Source organism: Panicum virgatum, chromosome 7N, assembly GCF_016808335.1.
Source record: "Panicum virgatum strain AP13 chromosome 7N, P.virgatum_v5, whole genome shotgun sequence".
NCBI lineage: Eukaryota > Viridiplantae > Streptophyta > Magnoliopsida > Poales > Poaceae > Panicum > Panicum virgatum.
The window spans coordinates 48736253-48754668 of NC_053151.1; the positions used below are offsets into that span (position 1 = coordinate 48736253).

Genomic DNA, 18416 nt, shown 5'->3' on the forward strand with positions numbered 1-18416 from the left:
TATGAATCCAATCATATGAAATTTGCATTATAAAAATAAAAATTTAATAGTCAAATTATTGGTCAAAAATGACAAGGTTTGAATCTTGATATACGTGTATGCCTTATAAACAGGGAAGGAGGGAGTAAGAGATAACGTCGAGTCTCCGATACTGCACAGAATAAGCCTTTTGCCCTTTTCCGGTCTAGCCAAGTAGCCAGCATATGAGCCGCCTCTGCACAGTGATAACATTCATTTCACACAGTGCTCCTACAGTATCGCGAAGTGCCCTAGCAAACAGTGATAATTATCGCTTGCTACTAGGTTGAACCTTGAGCAGATCACGAGATCGCCACATCACTGAAGGCATGGAGAACGCCTGTAGAATGGGAAACGTCTCGTCAGAAAGCAAGCCAACATACTAGTATATACCAATAGATAGATACTATTCATTCCAAATTTCTCATGATCTTTCAAGTAAATGGTAAAATTAATATGTGAAAAGTTATTTCATTTTGTAACAAATTAAAGCACACATAATGTCTGGCAGATAGCTTTTTTTTTATTGCGGATAGTAGTTTGTATGAGAGACAAAGGCATTGCAGGTGACTGTACTTGAGAGAGGAGACAGAACACATGCAGTGCAGGCGGCCTTGTGATATTCTCAGTGATGCAGGTTTGATCCCATAGCTAGCTCTCCCTCTGACCCCACCCTCTCCAAAGGATCGGAGCTGAAAAGAGGAGCATGATTGCTCTGTAGAAACTTGTCTCTCTCTTTTCCTCTTCCTTCCCTGACCCTACCTCTCCCTAAAGAACTTAGGTCCTTCCTATCAAGGGCCTGTTCCTTAAGGTCTGCCAAGCAGCAGCAGCTCCTTAACTCAGAGAGAGAGAGAGAGCAAAATTCACTGCATATTTGTGATCCCTGCAGCAAGGTAGTAGCATGTGTAAACTTCAGTTCGGCCATCAAGTGTTTCTTGTTTTGTACTGATGATAGCGAGAGCAGAGTGGAGAACATCTCCCTGTGGGCCTTGTCAGCCGGAATCTATCCGGCCAAGAGCAGACGGCTCTCAAGAACACACGGAACACTCTGGGTGGAACTCAACGCGAGAGTGATTTGGCGCTGCGAACAACTTTCAGCCTTTTTCTGGTTTTTCATTCTCTTATTTATAGCGATTACAACTGACAAAAGAAAGAAAGACAGGGCTTGGTCTTCAGCTCCTGCATGCGCGTGCCATGATCCGCTAAATGCGTGCGCCATCCCGCACGCCAGATCGTGCCGCGCGCCATGGCCGCGACGTGAACGGGCACGTCTCCAGCCGGACGCGCTCAGCTATGGATAAGCCACCAGCTGAGCTCACGCTAAAACAAGTAACGTGATAAAACGATAAATGAGCAGAACACAAGTTTATATATCTAACAGGCCTGTGGCCACACCACACATAGAGTGCTGGAATGCTGCTACCTGCAACAGCAACACTGGGGTGGGAGAGCAGTTAACTGAAGTTGAAGGGTACCACCACCGCTACCATGAGTGAGAGACAAAAGCAAACAACATCAAAATCTGATGGCTGAGGAGAGAGAGAGAGAGAGCAGGTAGCACAAGCAAGAAGCGAAGAGCGCTGGAGAGCCATAATTAAGAGAAGTTTCTATTCCTGGGATGCTTGGGTTTAGAGCTGCAGGTTTTCTGTTGGGGAAACTAATGATGCCTTCCCAGCAACCCCAAGCACCCAACTTGAAAGAAAGAACTCCTTCTAGTAGATACTACTAGCTCCGAGAATTAATGGAACAAGGCATTTTATATATTCTGGTACACTAGTAGCGAGTGTAAACTCTAGCTACCAAGACATAAATGGTGTAATGGATTAGTTTGACAAGTTTGTTACTCGCAGAAAATATATATACGTGCATTATGATAAAAATAGCTTAAGAATATATGAAATTAAAGTTGTAGCTTGAGAGCCAAATTACATTTCAACTCTAAAGCAATGGAACCACCATTTACCTTCTGTGCCTTCCTTGCATTTTATAGTTGGTTTTTTCCAATAACGTAGCGCATGCTGATGGTTACAACCTAGTCCCTCCCTTTTAAACATTATGGTGTTAGGACTTAGGACGTGCTAATTAGTTCAAAACTAAACTAATTAATTTGCCATGTACTTCAATTCATCCGTTTCAAATTATAGATTGTTTTGGCAAATCTAGATGCATAATTATTACTATGTATCCATAATGTTTATCTAGGTGCATAACAAAAATTATGCATCTAGATTTGCAAAAAAAAATGCATCTAGATTTGCCAAAACGACCAATAATTGGACCAGAATGAGTATGTTATATCTTTAAGAATGGAGTGCTTAGAAAATTATTTATATACTAGTGCATGCTGATGCAAACCTAAATTCGTCGTCAAAAAATAAGATGTTCCAAAGTTGTTATACAAGAACTTATTAGTATCAAAACAACGACCTGCAAAAAAAAGGCAAAACAACAAACTAATTTTCGAGATCAACAAAACAACTCAATGCCTCGGAGGCCAAGATAATTATTCAGAAGCAATTTTTTGTGTTATTATTAGTTTGTTACGGAACAAATTATGCATCTCCGATAGACTCTCCATTTTCGACTCTTTATTTGAATCTCTATTTGCCTTTCCATGAAGATTACACTCCATATTGAGCATCTCACCCCAACAAACTCTCTATTTTCCACACTCCAAGCCTCAACAGCTACATTTAACTTTCCAACTACGTGTGGGGTCCATACTTGGCCAGCCAATTTAGCTAGCTGGACTTCCTAGCCAAGTTTGGCTAGCGGCCAATTTGGAGAGCCGGATAGTTTGGAGAGTTGGACAACTAGTTTGTTGAAAAATTAATTTGGTATTAAGTAGCTAAAAATTTGGCTAGTTTAATTATTTGGGTAGTCTCTTGAAGATACTCTCCCCGTAAAATTTAGGAAAGTATGTAGGACAAATAGTATAAATAGTATAGAATTATTAAGAAACACAAATACGAGCATCCGCGACTACAAGAGACAAAACTGAAACTACTTTACAACAGACAGCAGTAACATTACACAGCGTAACCTACAACCTTTTTTTTTTAAAAAACTACACCTGCAATGGATGCCATTTTCCACACATCACAGAGGACCTGTCTTTCACGAGTTGAGCAGCAAAGGGCCGGAAAATCTCCTGCAACAACCCATTCTTTCCGGGCGGACCCTTGTGCACGGAGTATCAAGGCCCTGTTCTCACCCATAAATCCTGTAAACACAAAAAAAACATCACATTAAATGTTTTGCAATATACATGGAGTACTAAATAAAGTCTATTTACAAAAAATTTTGCATAGATAGACTGTAAATCGCGAGACGAATCTAATGAGCCTATTTAATCTATGATTTGCAACAGTGATGCTACAGTAACTATCCGCTAATTATTAATTAATCATGAATTAATTAGCATCATTAGATTCCTCTCGCGATTTACAACCCATCTGTGCAATTTTTTTATAAATATACTTCATTTAGTACTTCAAATTAGTAAGATTCTATCGTAAATATTTTTTGCAAAATATCTAAACACGGCCCAAGGCGTGTGGCGATTGAATGGTAACAGCAGCGGGACAGGCAGAGAAAAGCACCTATCAAATCGAGTTATGGTAACCCTAGCCCTGGTAGCCGCGCTAGCAGAGCTGCTAGTAGGATTTTGTGTTTTGTTCAGAGCGCCAATCATGGCGAGAGGGAAGAAGACGGGGCCGGGCGTCTGCGTATACGTACCTTTGAGAGGTTCCTGCTGTGTTTAGATCCGTAAAATAGTGGTAAAAAAAGTTATATCGGACACTGTAGCACACTGTAGTATTTTTCGTTTGTTTATGGTAATTGTTGTTGAGATGCCCGTGGGGCTAGGACCTTGTGATGAGTGATTGAACAACACAGTGTGCGTGTGACGTTTCTCTTGGTTGGTGTCGATGCAGGTGATAGGTGGAGACTGAACATGCGGCGACGTGTGAAGAATGAAGATATGATGCCACGCCGATGGACTGAGAGCGGTGAAGGGTGGATCAAGACTTGCGTTCGAGGGATTTGAGATCGTGCGGTGTATGTCTACTGTACCTGACGACACAGCGAGAGAACGTTGGTGGACGGTTTCTTGGTTAAGCCACAAAACCAAGATCCCGGACGTTCGTTGCGGCGGACGTGGCTGAAGACGGGGACAATTGTCGATCGCGAGAAGATTCCGGATCGTCGTGCGGCGAGATCACGGGACGCCATGGTGCTAGATGGAAGGATCGCGGACATCGAGATTGTTTGCCGTGGAGGATGATATTGAGTGATACGCGCCGATTACGTTAATTTGATTTACGTAATGGCAAATTTGTAATTTAGGTAGTGCCACCCTATGGGTTATAAATATGTGGCACCTAGGATTGAGGGGTGAGCGTTTTTAGGGTTTTTGGGCGTTTGCTACAGTAGCCGCCGTGAACAGTTCCGCGCTACAGTAGCCGCCGTGAACAGTTCCGCGCTACAGTAGCCGCCTCCCTGAAGCTCTTCTTGCGTGCACTCCTCTCTCCAGTCTAGCCTAGGGTTTAATTCCTAGTGAGGGATTTTTGTTGATCTCTCTAATCAAGAGAGGGAGGACGATCGGGCGGAGGCTAGATGCAATTTTGTAAGAACAAGTACTTGGTTTAATACTTTATCATTAAGTATTGTTCTTCGTTTCATTGCATCGTGCTTATTTGTTCTTCGTCAGGTTTATCGTCGGTTTCAATCTAGGTTTTCTTGATCCGCATTTTATACTTAATTTCCTTGCATAATATTTTGAGAATAGATTTCTAGTGATCTTGTGAACCTATGTTTCGAGTTTCCTCGCGTTTGGATCTAATTTGCTAAAGTTCTTGAAATTTGGGAGTTTGATCTGTTTGCTTCCGTGCGAAATTATTTTGAGTTGCTCCCATTCACCCCCCCTCTGGTCGCATTTTCCGGTCCTACAATTGGTACCAGAGCCGGTTAAGGTTTTCTCATACCTAATCTGTTGTGAAATCCACTTGTGGCGATCATGACTTCGTCTTCACATCCACCTGCTTTTGATGGAACCGATTACCCGTACTGGAAGGCTCGCATGAGTGCCTTTCTCAAGGGGAAAGGGATTGCGATTTGGAATATTACAATTGATACGACTTATGTGATTCCAGCTGATCCCTCAAATGCAGCTCACGCTACAAAATATGAAAACAATAACAAAGCTGTAGATTTTCTCTTTGCTGCTCTGAGCAAATCTGAATTTGATCGTGTTTCTGACAAACAAGTTGCTCATGAGATTTGGTCTACTCTACAAAATTTTCATGAGGGCACCAACGCAGTGAAGATCCGGTTATTTGAAACTTACAGGCGCGAATATGATAATTTTATGCAATCGCCTGGTGAGTCTATCGAAAATCTTTTCGCTCGATTTTTGAGTCTTGTCAACAAAATGAAAGCCAACATAACGGTTATGCCGTATGATGATCATGCAAGGGCTCTCAAATTGTTGCATGCACTCGACTTGGATGTTTGGGGTACAAAAGTGGAAGCGATTGTTGAGTCTACTAATTATGAGACTCTTACAACTGATGAGCTTTTCAGTAAGCTTAAATCCAAAGAGATCGACATCCAATTTCGAAAAAAGCTTAACAATCCCACAGCTGGTTCTTCTTCAAATATTCCAATGGCGTTGGTTTCTGGGAGTACTAACACTAATGCTAATCTTTCATCTACTCCTAGTTTTGCTTTGTCCTCCTTGTGTCATATTGCAGATGATGAGTTGGAGGTATTTGATGATGATCAGCTTGTTTTGCTCACCAACAAGTTCAAGCGGGTATATGAAAACAGGCGAAATAGAAGGCGTTCAGAAGGATGCTTCAACTGTGGTGAGCGTGGACACTTCATTGCTGATTGTCCAAGCAAGGTGAAGGCACCGGAGCATGGCAACAGCTACAGGCGCCAGGAACAATCAAGGGACAGGAAGAACAAGAGTGATAGGCGTGGGAGAAAGAAGGGACAACAGAAGTTTACTGACAAGCAAATCAAGAAGGCTGCACATGTTCTCTTTTCTTCGCTGGGTAGCTTTGATTCAGATGCCTCCTACAACTCTAGTGATTCAGAGTCCGAAGATGAGAAGCCCAAAAAGACCAATGATGGAGGACTCTATTTTCTTGCTGACATCAAGGGAGGCATGTGCACTATGGCTTTAAATGAGGGTGATGCATATGACTGCAGCAACGACTCTTCTGATAATGAGGTACAAAATTCTGCTGAAGAAGAAATTGAAGAGTTGACTAAACTTGTTGATAAACAAAATAAAATTCTAGCAAGACTTAAGGCTGATCATGATAGAATATCTGCTGAATTAAAAACACTAAAAGATGCTTCACCTGCTGCTGTAGAATGTGAGGAATGTTCTATTCATATGGTTTCTATTTCTGAATTGCAATCTAAGCATGCTGTTTTAGTTGATAAATTTGATTGTGCTAAGATTGAATTGGAAGAACTTCGCTCTCGTTCTGTTTTACTTGGTGCTTGTGCTACTTGTCCAATTTTGCAAACTGAGTTGAATGTTGCTAAATGCCATATTGTTCAGTTGGAGAAACACACTTGTCCTATTTTACCTGAGTGTTTGACTTGTCCTACTTTTGTTGCTGAAATTTCCATCTTAAAGAAGGACAATGCTGCTTTAGAAGAAGAAAACACTCATTTGAGAACAATCCTTGGTTGGTGTTCTGTGCGTGAGCCCCAGATTGGTATGACTATTGCACAAATTAAAAGGGGTGAACATTTTTGTGTTGGTTATGATTTGAAGCGTACTTTTGGTAAAAAGAATGCATATGGTGAGAACAATGGGCCTACTCCCAGTGAGAAGAGTCCACCGGTCTCATCTGAAGGTTTTGTGGTAGAACCTCCCAAGTCTGTTCCTAAAAAGCAGGTTTGGAGGGTTAAACCCAAACACTTCAAAAGCCTGAATAACACATGGCCACCAACTTGTGAACATTTGGATAACCTTAAGCCTGATTTTTCTGGTTCCACTTCTAAGGCTAAGGTTGTCGTTGCTCCTACTCAAAATATTTACCATTGCGATTTTTGTGATCGTGATGGTCATTTGGCAGAATTTTGCTTCCGTAGGAAGCGTGCTGAACGACGTGATCGGTACCCTGCACATGGTGCCTATGATCGTAGTGACTCTAGACGAGCGCCAGTTGTTCGCTTTTCTGGTTTTCGCTCATGTAATAGTGCCCCTGCGTCATATAGGAATGACATGCCACGTTTTCCCCCTCGTGGGCATCGTCGTTCTTTCGAGAGATTTGATTTTGCTAATGCTTCTTTTGAGCAAATGGCCCAGCACTGGTTTTCATTGCATTATCCTAACCCCAGTGTTGAGTCATTAGCTCACTCTCGTGTTCGCTATTGATTGCAGGATGGAGGCGAGGAGAACATATGGATAATGGACTCTGGTTGTTCGCGTCACATGACCGGAGATGATAGATGGTTCTCCAGCCTCACCCCCGCGAGCGGTAAAGAATACATTACATTCGGGGACAATAGTAAAGGAAAAGTGATGGCACATGGCTGTATCAAGGTAACCAATAAATTCATGCTAAAGGACGTCGCGAAGGTACGGAACTTACATTATAACTTGCTTTCTGTCTCACAACTTCTTGATGATGGTTTTGAAGTGCGTTTTAAGAAAGGCAATTCGCGAGTTTTAGATTCTATCGGTAACCTTGTTTGTCAAATCTCCCCCTTTGGACGAATTTTCATGGTTGATTTCTCTAAATCTTTTGGACAAGCTCGTTGTTTGGTTGCTCATGGTTCTCTCCCTATTTGGAAGTGGCATCGTCGTTTGGGTCACTTGAGCTTTGATTTACTATGCCGTTTGAGTTCGATGGGTTTGATAGATGGTTTACCGAAACTCAAGTTTGAGAAAGATTTGGTTTGTGCTCCTTGCAAACATGGCAAAATGATTGCGGCTTCTCATGCACCTGTGACTCAGGTGATGACAGAACGACCGGGTGAGTTGTTACATATGGACACTGTAGGTCCAGCCCGTGTTCGTTCTGCTGGTGGGAAGTGGTATGTGCTCGTCATTGTGGATGATTTTTCTCGTTATTCATGGGTGTTCTTTTTGGAATCCAAGTATGAGGCTTTTCAATTTATTCATGATCTTGTTCTAAAGCTGAAAAATGAGTTATCCAATAATGTCGTTAGAGCAATTCGCAGTGATAATGGCACAGAATTCAAGAATGCTCGAATGAAATCTTTTTGTTCAGAACAGGGTCTTGATCATCAGTTTTCCTCACCGTATGTCCCCCCTCAGAATGGTGTTGTTGAAAGGAAAAATCGAACGCTTGTTGAGATGGCTAGGACAATGCTTGATGAACATAAAACCCCTAGACGTTTTTGGGCTGAGGCGATCAATACCGCTTGCTATGTTGCTAATCGTATTTTTCTGAGAGCTTTTCTGGGGAAAACATCTTATGAGTTGAGATATGGTCGTTGTCCAAAAGTTTCTCATTTTCGCGTATTTGGTTGTAAATGCTTTATTCTGAAAAAAGGAAATTTGGACAAATTTGAATCACGTTCTTCAGATGGGTTGTTCTTGGGGTATGCTTTGCAAGGGCGAGCTTACCGGGTTCTTAATCTTGATACTAATCGCATCGAGGAGACATGTGAGGTCACCTTCGACGAGACGATGCCTTGTTTCTCTTCTGCTTTTGAGTGTGCAGGTGATGATGAGATTGGACAAAACATTTTTGAAGATGAGGTTGATGGACTTGACGATGATGATGATGCAACAGAGGATCCAGCTGTGCTCGAGGCAACTCCCATTCAGACGCCTAGCAGCACGATAGACGATGGGCCTTCAGAGCTTTTCACATCCACAGCAGATCCTGCAGCTATACCTATTGTTGATCATGAACCAGCTACAATTGAGGGGGAGGCAACTTCTGTTAGAACAGCACCTCGACATATTCAGCGTCGCCATCCACCTCAACAAATGATAGGTAACTTGAATGAGCGCACGACAAGGTATAAATCTAGAAATCAATGTGTCCTTGCGCATTCTGCATTTGTTGCCTCTTTTGAACCCCGTGATGTTGGACATGCGCTGTCTGATTCTAATTGGGTCAATGCCATGCATGAGGAGTTAGAAAATTTTGAACGAAATCAGGTTTGGGTTTTGGTTGATCCACCTTTTTCTTGCAAACCAATTGGTACTAAATGGGTTTTTAAGAACAAACAAGGGGAAGATGGTCTTGTTGTCAGAAACAAAGCCAGATTGGTGGCTCAGGGTTTCTGTCAAAAGGAGGGTATTGATTATGGTGAAACTTTTGCTCCTGTTGCTCGTTTAGAAGCTATTCGCATTTTGCTTGCTTTTGCTGCCTCACGTGGTTTTAAGCTTTATCAAATGGACGTGAAGAGTGCCTTTTTGAATGGGTATATAGAAGAGGAAGTTTATGTTAAACAACCCCCTGGTTTTGAACATCCTAAATTTCCTAATCATGTTTTCAAGTTACAAAAGGCTTTATATGGGTTGAAGCAAGCACCTCGTGCTTGGTATGCTAGACTGAAAACTTTTCTACTTGAAAATGGGTTCAAAATGGGTTCTGTTGATAAAACTTTATTTCTCCTCAGACAAGGCAATGATTCTCTAATAGTTCAGATATACGTGGATGATATCATTTTTGGTGGTTCGTCTCATTTTCTTGTTGCAAAGTTTGCAGAATCGATGAGTAAGGAGTTTGAGATGTCTATGATGGGTGAGTTGACCTTTTTCCTAGGATTGCAAATTAAACAAACACAGGAAGGGACATTTGTGCATCAGGGAAAATATACAATGGATGTCCTGAAGAAGTTCGACATGGCTGATGCTAAGCCAATTTCAACGCCCATTCCGACTAGCGCAGCTTTGGATGCTGATGAAGATGGAGAATCCGTGGATCAGAAGGAATTTAGAAGCATGATTGGGTCACTTTTGTACTTGACTGCGACGAGACCGGATATACACTTTGCTGTGTGTCTGTGCGCTCGTTTTCAGGCATCTCCCAGGACCTCTCACCGTCAGGCGGTGAAGCGCATAATGAGGTACCTTCGTTTCACTCCTGAATTTGGCCTTTGGTACTCTGCTTCTTCGACGCTCAGTTTGTGTGGTTATTCGGATGCTGATTTTGCTGGGTGTCGTTTGGATAGAAAATCTACATCAGGTACTTGCCAGTTTTTGGGTTCTTCTCTTGTTTCTTGGTCCTCTAGAAAACAATCCAATGTTGCTCAATCTACTACAGAGGCCGAGTATGTTGCTGCTGCTAGTTGTTGTTCTCAGCTTTTATGGATGATAGCAACCCTTCGTGATTTTGGTTTGTCGTTTTCTCATGTTCCTCTCTTGTGTGATAGCACCAGTGCCATCAGTGTTGCTAAGAATCCTGTGCTGCATTCTAAAACGAAACATATTGATGTTCGTTATCATTTTCTAAGAGATCATGTTGAAAAGGGTGATATTGAGCTTAAGCATGTTGATACTAGTCAGCAGTTGGCTGATATTTTAACTAAACCACTCGATCAAGCCACGTTTGCACGTTTGCGTGGTGAGTTTGGTGTGTGTTATCCTTTCTAGTATCAATGTTTTTGTCGCTTCGGTTACATATGCCTTATACTTGTTTCAGCGAATTTGTGATAAATGCCTTTGGAGAGGTTGTGATGCTTTGGGTGACCATATTTTGTTTTGAAAACAGCACACAGATACTTCATGATTTTATCAGGCTTGTTTACATGTTCTTGTTCTAGTATCTGGTTGAATACTCGACATATATCTTGCTCACGGTTCGGTTTTGGCTCCTTTCAATGGGTCAAAGACCGGTTCGTCACTGTGAATGTAGCTTCTTTTGGGCCTATGAAAGAACAAATGTTCTTTGTGTCGCAAAGACACACATGAACCGGGCACTCTATAGTCCAGGGGCTGTCAAAAGATCCCAGATCAGCAGGGACAACAAAAGAAAAATGGGTTCAGTATTCAGCATATAACATTGGGAACAATATATATGATGCTGAGATTTGGGTTTGTATATACAGACTTGTGCTTTAGGCATGGCAGCCTAAGTTGGTTACTCACAGCTTGCCCCAGTCGCAGGTGTTGTGTGTGCCACGGGTTTGTCTTTCATGGCATAGACCTGATTCAAGCATTTGCAGTGAACTTTGATTGGAAGCTTTGTTACCCGTCGTGTGAGCTTGCTATATGTCTTGTCTTCAGCTTGATACTGGCTTTGAATTTGTTTGCATGGTCTGACTAATTGGTTTTCAAAAGGTTCTAATTTAAATTTCTATGGTCATTGCATTGTGTTGCTGCTTTTCTGAACAGCTGGTTTTGCTGGTTCGCTGGTATAAGTATTTGATATATGTCTCTGAAGCTTCTATCTGTGCCGTCCCCTCATGTATCTTTTACTTGATGGAGTGCTTTGTCAACAAGGGGGAGAATGAGTGACACAAATTCATTGCTGAGTCTCAGGGGGAGGTTGAGTTTGAGCATTTTGACAGGGGGAGTTTGTCAGCTTTGGAGCTTTTCAGTTACTCTTGTATTTGTCTTGATTGTGTCGAGCCTAGCTTTTGTTGCTAGCCCATGTCTTTGGGGATCAAGTTTGTTAGATTGTTTTCTTTTCTTTCTTCTTTTACTCTATTTTTGTTTGAATAAATTTGTGTGGTGTGGTGTTGTCAATGCACTCATCAAGGGGGAGATTGAGATGCCCGTGGGGCTAGGACCTTGTGATGAGTGATTGAACAACACAGTGTGCGTGTGACGTTTCTCTTGGTTGGTGTCGATGCAGGTGATAGGTGGAGACTGAACATGCGGCGACGTGTGAAGAATGAAGATATGATGCCACGCCGATGGACTGAGAGCGGTGAAGGGTGGATCAAGACTTGCGTTCGAGGGATTTGAGATCGTGCGGTGTATGTCTACTGTACCTGACGACACAGCGAGAGAACGTTGGTGGACGGTTTCTTGGTTAAGCCACAAAACCAAGATCCCGGACGTTCGTTGCGGCAGACGTGGCTGAAGACGGGGACAATTGTCGATCGCGAGAAGATTCCGGATCGTCGTGCGGCGAGATCACGGGACGCCATGGTGCTAGATGGAAGGATCGCGGACATCGAGATTGTTTGCCGTGGAGGATGATATTGAGTGATACGCGCCGATTACGTTAATTTGATTTACGTAATGGCAAATTTGTAATTTAGGTAGTGCCACCCTATGGGTTATAAATATGTGGCACCTAGGATTGAGGGGTGAGCGTTTTTAGGGTTTTTGGGCGTTTGCTACAGTAGCCGCCGTGAACAGTTCCGCGCTACAGTAGCCGCCGTGAACAGTTCCGCGCTACAGTAGCCGCCTCCCTGAAGCTCTTCTTGCGTGCACTCCTCTCTCCAGTCTAGCCTAGGGTTTAATTCCTAGTGAGGGATTTTTGTTGATCTCTCTAATCAAGAGAGGGAGGACGATCGGGCGGAGGCTAGATGCAATTTTGTAAGAACAAGTACTTGGTTTAATACTTTATCATTAAGTATTGTTCTTCGTTTCATTGCATCGTGCTTATTTGTTCTTCGTCAGGTTTATCGTCGGTTTCAATCTAGGTTTTCTTGATCCGCATTTTATACTTAATTTCCTTGCATAATATTTTGAGAATAGATTTCTAGTGATCTTGTGAACCTATGTTTCGAGTTTCCTCGCGTTTGGATCTAATTTGCTAAAGTTCTTGAAATTTGGGAGTTTGATCTGTTTGCTTCCGTGCGAAATTATTTTGAGTTGCTCCCATTCACCCCCCCTCTGGTCGCATTTTCCGGTCCTACAGTTGTACTACCATGATCTAACTAGGCTCAAAAGATTCGTCTCGTCGTATACATCAAAACTATGCAATTAGTTTTTTTATTTACCTACATTTAATACTCCATGCATAAAGTGAAAGATTTGATGTGATAGATGAATAGGTGATAGATGAATAGTGAAGTTTAGATTGAGAAATTTTAGAACTAAACACAGCCTGCACTTAAAACTCTAAACTTAAGCCAGCCATGTCGTATCGTTTCTTGTCCTGCCGGCGTCTGCTTTTTTAGCTGCTGCCGGTAGCCATTCTTCAGGCAGGGCCTCTCTCCTCATCGGCTTGCAGCGTAATCTGAAGAAAGATTCACTAGAAGCTGTACTGTACAATCAGGTCCGATCCGTGTATCTCGACCAGCTGCTGCTAGCATGTGTAGATCAAGAGAAACACCAGCGTAGACCTGTTGCTTCATCAAGCTAGCAAGATCAGGAGAAATAAGCGAGCCCTTTCAGATGGGACGATGGACGCAGCTGAAAAAGAGGGCATGCGTTTCCTGCAGGAATATGCTGCTGAAATCAAGCTGCCGATGAAGAAATCAGCAATCAAGGAAGAACTGCAAGTCTGCAATACAGATCACTGCTGTGGTGTTCGTCTTCGACTCTGGGCCGGGGAAATCTTTGGTGCCCGGACCCGGACAGCGCTGCAGAGAATTTTGGAGCGGCAGGTGATGGACGGATGATCGATCGATGGATGGATGAGCGGAAACCGGACAGAAATTCTTCTTGATCCGATCATATCCCTGCGGTTACGATTGCGCCGAAGTTTGCGAAATGAACAGCTCCCCCGGCCTGCAGGCTGCAGACTTTTGCTAGCGAGAGGGCAGGCAAGCAAGCTACATGCATTTGTGGGATCGTACTGTCTCGTCACCTCGTAGCCGTGTCATGTGTGTATCTGCGTCTGCGTCTGCGTCTGGCGCCCTACTACTAATCATGGCCATGGGCTGGCCGGATTCGTCGTCGGACTCCAGGCGATCCGAATCCTTGTCGTGCACGCGTACCAAGTAACGTAGACACGCATGAGAATCAGTAGAGATTAAACAAAGGTGACAAGAGCAGAAAAACGGCCGGCCTTGATCCATTCAACGACGGCTCTGCGCTTTTGCTTGGGTACATCTACCGAAAAACTTCCATCCAAATTGTACATATTTTTTGTTTTTTGAAAGGTCAAATTGAACATCTTCCTCTCTGTAAAGTTTCAAATCAAGACTTGGATAGTACATGTAAGCGGTCATCTACCAGCATGGCAGCATACAAAATTTAAGCTTGAAGAAGTACTTCTGCAGATAGAAATAAACAGGATAAATCAGACCATAAATAGCAGCAGGTTCCGAATGCAATGTGAACAGAGCTCGTGAGTTTTTGTTCAGTTTCAAAATTTGCATGCATGCATGGTAGATGATTGCACGCACTATATATCCAATTTTGATTTTGATATAAAAAACTTGCATGTGATGCTTTTGTTAGTTGATAAGTTGATACATGGTAACATCGCAAGGCAAGATGCTTTTGTTAGTTGATAAGTTTTTTTTAATCCGTTAGTTGATAAGTTGGTAACGCTAGGTTCGTTCTCTTGATTGAAGATGTTCATAAGATACACACACTGTCGGCCGACTGGCCGTGGTCGCTGAGTTGGCCTTGGGCTTGTTTACCGAGACGGGCTTGCTTATGACATAGTGAGACGACAGAATGGCGGCCCAACAGTCTAGGTAGTGTGCTACACTGCTACTGCACGAATAAAACACGAGCACTTCCATTAGGTACTGCTTCAATCAGCTCAAAATATAGTACGAGCCATACAGCTTACAGCAACATGAATCTGTCAAAACAAAACGAAAACCGCTAGGCATGTTGGCAAAGCACTAAGATTTGATTAACATGTATAACCACCCAAGACGCATGAGAACAAAATCATGATGTATTTCTCTCGCTTCCCATAAAACGAAATTACTTTTACGGGAACAGAGGGAACTTAGACTTTTATTTATGGAAATGATGTTCTGTACAAGCCTCTTTCTACTACACAACCTCAATGACGTGTCACGTGTGGCCCACAAATGGGCAAGCAAATATGCGCACCGACTTCTCTACATTTCCACAGGGCAACCAATATTCTCCGTTCTCATGTCCGTATCTGTACGGGCAGCCACTGAACATTAACAGACGATATTTTTGCCGCAATATCAAATTCAACGATCTTCCCGGCGAACCCTGTTTGGATCAGAGATCATATCCATCATCATTTTCTCTGGAGAGTCTTCCCAGTTGCCAAAGGTTTTGAGATCAACCTGAAACAGAAAAATGGGAAATATCATGGGCATTGCTGCACACTTAGGAAGCGACATACAACGTGAATGGTTCAATTTTGCTCGAGGTAGCACCTTTCTTCGCTGCTCTGAGAAAATATTCTCCCTTTTCTTGTACACATCCTGTTGCCGTCTTGTTGCTTCTCCACCAAGTCCCCATACCTCAACATCAAGGATTGAAGCCTCAACAGGTAAGTAACCCTGCAATCACATAAAAAAAAAGAATGAGTAAAATCATAATCTAGCTTTGCAAATATAATATAGAAACAATGAGAACCTATATAAACACATAATGTGGTAACCAGTAGGTTATCGTTTATAATTTGTGAATCCTTCTTTAAATGAATGCAGTCGAAGTTGTCGTTTCTGGGTTTACCTATCCTATGGCCTGGTACGGCAGTGATGTTTCAAAGCATATCTGGTTTTCTATATTTTGACAAATAAAAACCTATATTGTGAAGCCAAAACAGAAGTCAAGACTCCCTAGCTAACAAGATTTTGCAGACAAGCAACAACAAACTAGCACCAGGACTCGTTTTCTGAAATTACAAATAAGGCGAAAGAAAATAACGTGGAGCAGTATATACTATATAGAGCAAGCAATCCAATTGATATCTCCAATGAGGAGCAGTAAGTCTGAATTTAACCTGATTGGGGATGAGCGAACCATGTTGGTAAGTTTTGTCAACAGCATGATGGCGAACTACAACTTTAGAGAAGTCTTCATCTAGAAAGATCCTCTCGTTTCCAACTGTTCCACCAAATGCTAAGCCAACAGGCTTTGGATTTGCCTCATAAACCCTTATCTGAGGATGTAGATGGCTGTACACAAAGTTCTTCTCCTTACCTGCTAGGTTAGAGACACAGTAAGCAACTATCAGGTGTGACAAAGGCATGATCAGCAAGGGTCATACCAGATGGCGGAAGCATGCGGAATATTGGATGTGCAGCACAAAGGAACCCAGAGCTACCGTAAAACGTGTCTTTGCTCTCAAACCCCTCCTCGGTTAATACACCAATCACCCATCTTCGATCAGAATCAACATTCTGGACACCACCTTTAGAGAATGCTGATAGTAGAATCAGCATTGGTCCATTGTAGCCCTCAACACCAGACCAAAACCGGCTTAGTCCTTTTCCATGAACTGATGACCTACAAACAAATATTGTATCAGGGTTAATACTTACTAGATCAGTGTGATAAGTCAGAATGAGACAGTATACTTGAATTCATCATTAGACTTGGAAAAACATTGGACTTGCATCAATTAAAAAATTCAGTGTTGTACGAAAACAAGCTTAAACAGATAGCCACAAGAATAATATCATCAGGGCACCTAGTTACCTATAAAGAAGGTCTTCTGCGTCCATTCCAATTACAGAACCTGACAAGAACTTTTCGCTCAATTTGTTTCTTAGGCTGAGAGCGATTGCCCATGCCCTTCCACGTGTTAGTAGATACACATCAGAAGTGTCAAATGTCGTGTTATCAGTTGAAACAGAGTTATCCTGCTTGTGAAAGAGTATAAACTCCAGTTAGTTCGGTGAAATAAAAAGGCTCAGTTGAAGTTTCATCATTAATGAGTCACAGACATACAGTAGTTCCTTAAGGGGCAAAAGCAATAAAGCTCCTAGTATAAGCAATGGTTTTGGAGCAGAAAACATAAGCGTGTAAGAGTGAAATGTGAACCCCAGCCCTCACAGTTGCGGATTATTTATCTGGGCACGAACAACTTCTACCAGAATTTTTATAGCTAATGATGAACCATCCAATGCAAAAAATATAAATGTCCAACTTTCCTAGCAGCTGCTTAGATTCTAACATTACAGAATTTGCTGATAATTGGCAGATTGGGACCATCTGGAGACAATTATCCTCGCAAACTATAACAGGTCATGAACAACTATGGATCTTAGCTTCCAGGTCTTGCACAGTATATCCAAATAAGAACAAGTACAAGTATAACAATGAAACACTCTTTACTATACTTAAGCAAGTATGATCAAACTAACAAAACAATAGCAACATTGCTTAACCTCTAACTTTTGGATAATAGCTACTAATAATTCTGCAATATTATTTGCTCACCTCCGTCGAATCAGCCGCCAAAGACCGCAACCTCTCCTGCACATACCGCGAGAGGCAGTTCCCAAGCCCTGAAGCCGTGGACAGCACCCATGACGTGAACTCCTGGACCTTCACCCCCTTGCCGCCACTGGAAATCTCCCATCCCCAAACACTCTCGTCATCAGCGACGGCGCCCGCGGAGACGAGAGCCGACACCACCAAGTGCGTGACGTCGGGGAGGAGCAAAGCGACGGGCTCCGACTTCTCCCCTCCGTCACCCGCCGCAGCCTTCGGCGCCGAACCGCTCCACGTCATGACCCAGCACATCCAGAGGAACACCGCGATCTCCCCCGCGACCTTCCCCTCCTCGCCGCCGCCCTCGTCCGGCTGGAAATGCACGCTGCAGGGTGCCCCCGCGGCGGTGCAGGCGGCGGCGTACACCCGGAGGAGCAGCGCGAGGGAGCGGGAGGCCGACACGCGCGCGCAGCAGCGGTTGAACCCCTTGAGGAACGGGACCCACCCGGCGCCCCCCTCCGCCCCCGCTGCGGCTCCGCCGGCGAAGAAGAGGGAGGCGACGGCGGGGCCGAGCGCCGCGAGGAGGTCGTGGAAGTGCGGCGGCAGGGATCCGGGCAGGCGGAAGGAGGCACGCGGCGGGGCGAGCGCGTCCGGCAGCGCGCCGGCGGCGGAGCGGGAGAAGGCGGCGCGGAGGAGCGGGAGGGCGAGCGCGGCGGAGGCGAGGGTCTCCTGCTCCCGCCGCTCGTGCGCCTCTGGGGAGGTGTCGGCAGTGGAGGAGGACGCGCCCATGGCCGGCGCCCGGCGAGATGTCGCTGCCGCGGCGAATCGGCGATGCTGGGGCGGGGCGTGAGCAGAATGGTGGCGTGGAAAGGTGGGAAGCCGCCAACCCGTCCCCGTCCCCGTCCCGTCCCCTGGGAATTCGAGGGGGCGGAGAGAGGGGAGAGAGGGGAGGGAGCGAGGAGGGGAGCGGCGCGTGGCGGCAGCCGGCAAGGGCGGGACGGCGCGGGTCCAGCCTCCAACTCAAGTGCCCCGCCGTGTTGGTTCTCCACTCCGTTTGCTGAGATTTCCGGGTGTGTGATTGGGGCCCTGGATCCACGTGGAGACGGACGCCGGGTTGGGTTCGGGTTTCTTTTCGCCTCCCGTCGTCGCGGGCCGAGGCCCC

General features: G+C 44.1%; 2 protein-coding genes across 3 annotated transcripts; one reads left to right on the forward strand and one right to left on the reverse strand.

The window, feature by feature from the left end:
* Positions 1-5470: 5470 nt before the first annotated feature.
* Positions 5471-9011, forward strand: LOC120681375. The gene is made up of 4 exons (XM_039962868.1): positions 5471-6937; positions 7427-7523; positions 8565-8827; positions 8934-9011. The coding sequence occupies exons 1-4, from the start codon at positions 5471-5473 to the stop codon at positions 9009-9011; spliced, it is 1905 nt and encodes a 634-aa protein (XP_039818802.1).
* Positions 9012-14779: 5768 nt separating this feature from the next.
* LOC120682526 lies at positions 14780-18288 on the reverse strand. Of its 2 annotated transcripts, none has more exons than XM_039964482.1 (6): positions 17261-18288; positions 16517-16680; positions 16086-16324; positions 15819-16018; positions 15247-15372; positions 14780-15153 (listed from the first exon to the last, which is right to left on the reverse strand). In XM_039964482.1, exons 1-6 carry the CDS (start codon positions 18041-18043, stop codon positions 15055-15057), a joined length of 1611 nt encoding a protein of 536 aa, XP_039820416.1. In that variant the 5' UTR covers positions 18044-18288; the 3' UTR covers positions 14780-15054. The 2 variants fall into 2 exon arrangements, with proteins under 2 accessions (XP_039820416.1, XP_039820415.1); XM_039964481.1 differs by having other exon boundaries at positions 16517-16683; positions 17261-18166.
* Between the last annotated feature and the right edge of the window lie 128 nt (positions 18289-18416).

What these genes read in the sequence shown, in the direction of transcription:
- LOC120681375 (XM_039962868.1), top strand. Translation starts at nt 5,471, where the DNA reads ATGCCGTATGATGATCATGCAAGGGCTCTCAAATTGTTGCATGCACTC. An exon ending in CAGCCTCACCCCCGCGAGCG is followed by an intron (nt 7,524 to 8,564) that starts GTAAAGAATACA and finishes TTCTGAAAAAAG; the next exon opens with GAAATTTGGACAAATTTGAA. An exon ending in AGGATCCAGCTGTGCTCGAG is followed by an intron (nt 8,828 to 8,933) that starts GCAACTCCCATT and finishes ATCATGAACCAG; the next exon opens with CTACAATTGAGGGGGAGGCA.
- LOC120682526 (XM_039964481.1), bottom strand. Translation starts at nt 18,043, where the DNA reads ATGGGCGCGTCCTCCTCCACTGCCGACACCTCCCCAGAGGCGCACGAG. An exon ending in GCAGAAGACCTTCTTTATAG is followed by an intron (nt 16,325 to 16,516) that starts GTAACTAGGTGC and finishes ATTTGTTTGTAG; the next exon opens with GTCATCAGTTCATGGAAAAG. An exon ending in CCGCATGCTTCCGCCATCTG is followed by an intron (nt 16,019 to 16,085) that starts GTATGACCCTTG and finishes CTAACCTAGCAG; the next exon opens with GTAAGGAGAAGAACTTTGTG.